The sequence below is a fragment of the Quercus robur genome, chromosome 10 (genome assembly GCF_932294415.1).
Source record: "Quercus robur chromosome 10, dhQueRobu3.1, whole genome shotgun sequence".
NCBI classification, from domain to species: Eukaryota; Viridiplantae; Streptophyta; class Magnoliopsida; order Fagales; family Fagaceae; genus Quercus; species Quercus robur.
This window is the reverse complement of record NC_065543.1, coordinates 32,622,437-32,629,480: the sequence shown is the minus strand read 5'-3', so window position 1 is coordinate 32,629,480 and position 7,044 is coordinate 32,622,437. Positions and strand designations below refer to the sequence as shown.

The 7,044-nt window shown below is 36.8% G+C and overlaps 1 protein-coding gene across 1 annotated transcript; it reads left to right on the top strand.

Moving 5' to 3' along the window:
• Positions 1-1,660: 1,660 nt before the first annotated feature.
• On the top strand, positions 1,661-2,537 carry LOC126704072 (LEAF RUST 10 DISEASE-RESISTANCE LOCUS RECEPTOR-LIKE PROTEIN KINASE-like 2.1). The gene is made up of 2 exons (XM_050403108.1): positions 1,661-2,396; positions 2,524-2,537. Exons 1-2 carry the CDS (start codon positions 1,661-1,663, stop codon positions 2,535-2,537), a joined length of 750 nt encoding a protein of 249 aa, XP_050259065.1.
• Positions 2,538-7,044: the final 4,507 nt, after the last annotated feature.

Sequence of the window (7,044 nt, the reverse complement as noted above, 5' to 3'; positions counted from 1 at the left end):
TACTTGTAACTTGGTGTAGCTTTTACCTTTTTTTTTTTGGTTAAAAACTTGCCAGGAAGTTGTTGGCAAGACCGCAATTCCTTGCATTTTCAGGTCAATACACGCAAGTCTATGGATGAGTGGAAATTTTTTGTGATACAATTGAATGAAAAGTCTTGGGATACCTAAGGCTACGTTTAGTAGAGTTGTTAAGGCCCTGTTTAGATTTTTTTTTTAGCACTCATCACTCCTAACTCAATTTTCATCACTCATCACTCATCACTTAAAATACCTCAATTCTCTACACAAAATCTGTTTGGCACCATCACTCAACTTGTCATCACTCAAAATTTTCAATTATTTGTGAGCCTCATACTTGTAACTTGGTGCAGCTTTTACCTTTTTTTTTTTTTTTTTTTTGGTTAAAAACTTGCCAGGAAGTTGTTGGCAAGACCACAATTCCTTGCATTTTCAGGTCAATACACGCAAGTCTATGGATGAGTGGAAATTTTTTGTGATACAATTGAATGAAAAGTCTTGGGATACCTAAGGCTACGTTTAGTAGAGTTGTTAAGGCCCTGTTTAGATTTTTTTTTTTTAATTTTTTTTTTAGCACTCATCACTCCTAACTCAATTTTCATCACTCATCACCCATCACTTAAAATACCTCAATTCTCTACACAAAATCTGTTTGGCACCATCACTCAACTTGTCATCACTCAAAATTTTCAATTATTTGTGAGCCTCATACTTGTAACTTGGTGCAGCTTTTACTTTTTTTTTTTTTTTCTTCAATCCCCGGTACCCAAACTCATTGAAGAAAAAAAAAAAAAAACAAACCCAAAATTCCGATCCCAATAAATAAATAAAAAACAGAAACCCGAACCCAATGAAAAAAAAAAAAAAAAAACTTTATGAAGAAGACCAAGACACAATGTGAAAGGGAAAAGAAAAAGAAGAAGAAGAAGAAGCCACGTGAAAGGAAAAAAAAAAAAGAAAAAAAAAAAGAGGGTCAAAAGTTGTAATTGACTTTGACCATGGGACCTATCATGTAGTTTTAATTATGAAAATGTCATTGAAAACAGAGTTATGAAAACACCTAAAATATGCTTTCAGTTTCCATAACTTATTACTCAAAAATCAGAAAATTGAGTAATGAAAACAAAAATTGAAACTACATTACATACATTTTCATACACATTTTTACCTACACATATTTTAAAAACTACAAACAACATTACTCAAACTTTTCTACCAAACAAATCCCTATTTTACCTAACACATTGTATTGTGATAGATCCAAATAAAATTAGTAAATCTATGTGAAAGAGAGTGAAGTTTTTGTGAAAATATAATAATTGAAAAAAAAAAAAAAACTGAAAATCGAAATTTTCTCACATTCCCTTCTCTTTTGTATATAGAGGCTATAGTAGTTCCAAGCCTGTGTGAGACTGAGAGAGAGCGCGTGAATTTTTGGATGAAATTTTCTTGACCTGTAACGTAATTAATTCCAAGGAACAAGTCAAAAAGGTAAAGGCCGCGGAATGGTGGACCCAATGTAGATTGAGAAATTATTTGTGCTGGTAGCATAGTACCAAAATATGTTTGGCTTTTATAAAGTAGTATTTTACCCGCATCTCGGAAACAACGGTTCGCGTGCTATTGTTTCAGACGCTTCACCATGTCACAATTCTTTAGCTACCTCTTCATCCTCTCCTTCTTCTTCTTCATCAACTCCTTAGGCACCAATTCTACTCCTTTATGCCAATCACACTACTGTGGTAGCGTTATCATCAGGTACCCTTTTTGGGTTCATAATGAAAGCGCCTCCGATCAGCTATATTGTGGCTACAAGGGGTTTGGCGTTATGTGCAAGAACGACGAGGCCGTACTTGAATTATCCGGTGACCGCTACTACGTGAAAGATATAAATTATGCCGACTATACCCTAACCCTTGTGAATATTGATGTCTCCAACCAAATGTGCCCAAGGGCACGTCATAGCGTTTCTCTAGAGACGCTACCATTGAAATATTCTTCAATGGATTTGAATCTCAGTTTTTACTTTAATTGCACTTCCGACCCTCCAATAACTGTGCCTTCCATCCCGTGCTTAAATATTAATGGTAGAAACCGGTCTTACGTTTTTGTGGAGAATCATGAGATGGAGGGCTTTGATTGGTCAAAGAATTGCGAGGAGACAGTGGTGGTGGCTGTGACACAGAGTCAGATCAATGCGGGTAATTTAACTGGTGGGTTTGGTGCGGCTATGAATGATGGCTTCGTGCTTGATTGGGAAAGAGTTAAGGATTGTGGTACATGTGAGAGCTCTGAAGGGTATTGTGGATACAACGCTACGGCTGAGGAGTTCTTGTGCTTTTGCAACGATGGAAGCACACATAGTAACAGCTGCAAAGGTATGCTCCCTTGGTCAATTTCACGTGTCAAAAATTTACATTACATATCATAGTAAAAAGGTATAGAGAAGAAAAACACGTAATGCTGAATTATTCACTATAACACCTTTGAATAATTAATTCAAAGGTATGATTGCGTGATCTACTTATTCTCTTGTTGGTGTCGGGACGGAACTAAGATTCAAACTTAGGGGGCATAAAGTTCTTTATTCTTAGATTTTAAAAAATTGGAATATCAATACCAGAGATTGACAAAGTTGCATTATTAGCATTAATTTATTAATTATTAATTTTATTTTTTCTTTTGAAAAAAAAATTAATAATAAGATTTTATAATTAAGAGTTTTGCAAGTCAATTGGCATGTTTTAATATTTTCAAAGTCTAACTAATGTGTGGATGAAGCGATCAATATGTGTGGATGAAGCGATCAATATGTGGCATAAGAGTTGTCTCTATGGCTAAGAGGGTGGAGTCATTTGAGAGGGGTATAGAACTCTCAAGTGAGAGGGAGAAATTGGGTAAAGGCTATTGGGTTTTTGTGACTTTTTTTGTAGTTAGGATTTGTAATTAATTTATTGTTATTGTTTTTGCTTAGATTAGATTTATGATTTGTTCAAAGATTTTTCTTATTATCTAGATATGTGCATTTTTTTTAAATAGATTTTGCTTGTTATCTATTTGTTGGATTTTTTGGAAGAGGGGCCAAGTATATAAATTTAAGAGCCATAATTAAAATTCATTTTGTTAATACACATGCTAGTATATATATATATATATATATATATATTTTTTTTTTTTTAAAGGTTTGTGTGTGTGTGTGTGTGTGTTTGGGTTGGGGGGGGGGGGGGAGGGGGTTGGGGGTTTGGCCAAGTATATAAATTTAAGAGCCATAATTAAAATTCATTTTGTTAATACACATGCTAGTATTTTTTTTTTTTTTTTAAAGGTTTGTGTGTGTGTGTGTGTTGGGGGGGGGGGGGGGGGGGGGTGGGGTGGGTGTTTGTGTGGGTGTGGTGTGGCATGGCCCCCGCTGCCCTTGAGTAGTTTCGTCCCTCCACATCACATGAAGGGTTCCAGTGTTCCACCTAATTAATTCTTCCCTGCTGTAGTTTTATTTTGTATCCTAGTGCTAAATCTTTGTTTGGGTTGTTGTAGACTTTTAGTTGCCTAGGAATGCATTTTGATAGATTTTTCCTTTTAAAAAAAAAAAAAAAAACCATAGATATTCACCTTCAATGAACGGTGTGAACACACATATAATATATATATATATATATATATATATATTAAGGGTTTTTTTTTTTTTTTTTTAGAAAGAGATTTATGTAAATATTACATGGATTAGAACCTTTGGATCCTATTGTTACCGACGGAGAGAGAAAATTTTACAGTCTAATTTATAACTTTGTTTTTTTTGCTAAGACAGTTTAATTTATTGCTTTTTACTTATAAAACTATAAGTTTTATAATGTGAAGCTTCCTTGAAACTATATAGGTATACCAGTATATGTATCATCTCACTCACAACAAGTGGATCCCACTCATCCGTAGGACCCACTTAATGTGACAGAGAAGATATTGTTTGTTTGTTTAGACCCCTTAAAACAGATTGTTTAACCTAATATATTAGCCAATGATTATTTAGGATAATTATGAGATCAAGGCAAAAAAATCCACTAATAAAGAATTGAAGTTTTACAAAACATTTAACCTTAAATCTATTGCTACCTCTAGTAATAACTTATTGACACGACCACATGAAAGTTCCGAATCCACACACTCTTCTCTCTTGGATTTGCAGCACATAAGCTCCCACGCTTATGACTTTGAGATCCCACTCAAATGTTTAGCAATACAAACTCCCCAGTTTATGACTCCAAGACTACCCTTGAAGGTTTAGATCATCAACAGTTGTTGAACTTGTTATAACAACTTCAGACCGATTCTAATGATATGAGAATGATTTCTAGTAGTGACTTTAATAGGAGAAGACACAGTACCTTTTAGATCTCACAACAGCACCTCCAAAGTCCCTTCAAAACGTGCCTTAGGTTCCTTTAAATACTATGTGAAATAGATTTGAAACCCTAATCACTTATTGGGCTTAATGAGTAATGGGCCTAAATTAAAATCTGCAGAACCTGTATTTTGATCAGTCAAAACTTAGTCTCGATCGGTCGAACTCTTCAAAATTTGAATTCTTCTTTTTGTAGCTTGTATATTCTTGATTCTTGACTTGTATTATCTTGAACTTTGTCTAATCAAACCTATAGACTTCGGAGTCTATATCTAGACAAGTTTGTGCTTACGATTTGCCAATTGTTCTAAAATTCTAGAACCTAACAAATATATATACCCGAATCAAGGTATATTCTTCCATGTTAGTATAGGCAAGCAGACCTTCGAAGTAGTTTGACTAAAGTCATAGGTTTGTGGATGAAAATGCCAAAAAAAAAAAAAATGAACTTGCCAAGAAAGACAGTTCTGGCTATTCTACTTAAAGTCATTGGGGTATACTTTTTTACCACAAAACTTAAAATAAAGACTTTTAATTTCATTTAACGATGGGCTTAAATAGCTGCTTGGCCCTAATCCAATATTATTATTATTGATGAAGCAAAAATCGTCAATTAAGTGGACTCGTCTAGATGAGTCAGAGACCTTGCCCCTGTACCTGAAAATGTCGCACAAAGCCCTCTTTAGGTGGTCACCGGTGTGGTGTCTGCCAAAGAGTCTTCGATGACAAAGTTAATGTATGGAAATTTCAAGAAAAGTATCAGAGATCAAAGCAACGGCATATCTTTGTATTGGAAATTGTGTCTACCTTCTTTTTGGTTCTGTGGAATGTTTATATATGGTTCCGCAACATCTAACTGATATGGCTTTTATTGTGGCTTTAATGCCTCTTTTGGTAACGCCTTCAGGCTCAGTAATGTAGGCTTTGATGGGCCTCCAACAATTTATACAGCTGGTCTTGTAACCGTCCGAGGTATTGTATACTACATTAAATGGCCTACCTTCATTCGTCAGTGACGTGGAGTGGTGGACGGAGATATCTAATTAGTTTGTCTAAGCCAAAGGGTTCGTCGGTCCCATTAGCTGCCCCCTTAGGCTCTGTGGTTGTCCTTGCGTGTCGTGACAATCACAAGGAGGTGAAGGGTTTCTTGCTCAGACGTGTCTCTTGGGGTTTCTCTCCATATTTAATGCACAGTGGCAGGGCCAAATGCATTGTGGTCACGTGGCATGTTCTGAGTGGTGGATTTAATGCTCCACTCCGTGTGACTCTTGGATCTCCCGCTTTTTTTTTTTTTTTTTTTTTTTCAATTTTCTGTGCTTAGTTTTTTTAAACTTCTTTCCTTTCCTTTTTCTTCTTCATTTTTCACTTTCTTTCACTGCTATTGTTGTTCTGCATTTTCTTTTCTCCAAACTCGCTTTCCTACGTTTTGCTTCTCTTTGGGGTTGCATTTTTGAGGTACGACTTCTTCTTCCTTTAGTTCTTTTTTCGTAGAGTAGATAATTTGTATGGGTTTCTAATTTTCCCCTTTTTCTTTCCTTTTTTTGTGCTTTTGGTTACTTTAAGATCTTGCCCCTCTTCGATTGCTTTTTTAGACCTCCCGAATAAAATCAGCTGCTAATAGCTTGTTGACCTCATTTGTGATAGCTTGGTTTCATTTTGGAGCAAAGACTCGTCGTCTCTATTGGACGAGCTTTTTCTCAGGGTCCATGTTCAACCTATGTTGGATAACCTTTGTGGATATGCATGGCATGTCCTCGTGGCTCCATGCAAAGATGTCCCTATTCTTTTTGAGGAATTGGACTAGCCTCATCCTCATCTTGGGACTCAGGGTCGTCCCTATCCTGTTCGTCTTTGTTGGCTCTCCGTCTACTAGTTCCACAATCTCTAAGGCCTCCACCTTCTCTTCTTCTTTCTCCTGAATCATCCACATATGGTTCTCCTATGTAGCTAACACTACTTGTTAGCATTCCCTGGCCAATACTTGATCTCCTTTTACCTTGCCTACACCATTTTTCGTTTGGAACTTTACCTTGAGACAATAGGTGGACGTGGCTGCTTTCCAATGATTAAGTGTGGGTCTCTCAATGATCACATTGTAAGAGGAAGGATAGTCTACCACCAGGAAGTCTAATTAACGAGTCAATTGTTTCGAGTAAACCCCCACTGTGACTGTCAGCATCACTATACCTTTGGGATACACTCTATCTCCGTTGAAGCTGACGAGTGAAGAGTCAAATGGACGTAGCCTTTCGGGGGCCACTTTTAATTGTTGAAAAGCGGAAAGGTAGATGATGATGTCTGTGAAACTTCCATTGTCTACAAGGATTCTTCTAGTGTTGAACCCTTCTATCATAAGCATGATAGCGAGGGGATCGTCATGCGACTGCTTCACTCCTCTAGCATCTTCCTCTAAGAACAAGATATCCCTGTCTGTCCGTCTTTGTTTCAGGGGTGGTATCATGTGGATGCTATTCACCTGCCTCTAGTATGACTTCTTGAGGGATCTGAACAACCCCCCTGTGGATGGCCCTCTCGTGATCGTCTTTGTTTCAGGGGTGGTATCATGTGGAAAGGCTTCCGGCTGACGATGTGTCTTATGGCCTTCATCCCTTAGAAAGGCTTCCGGCTTG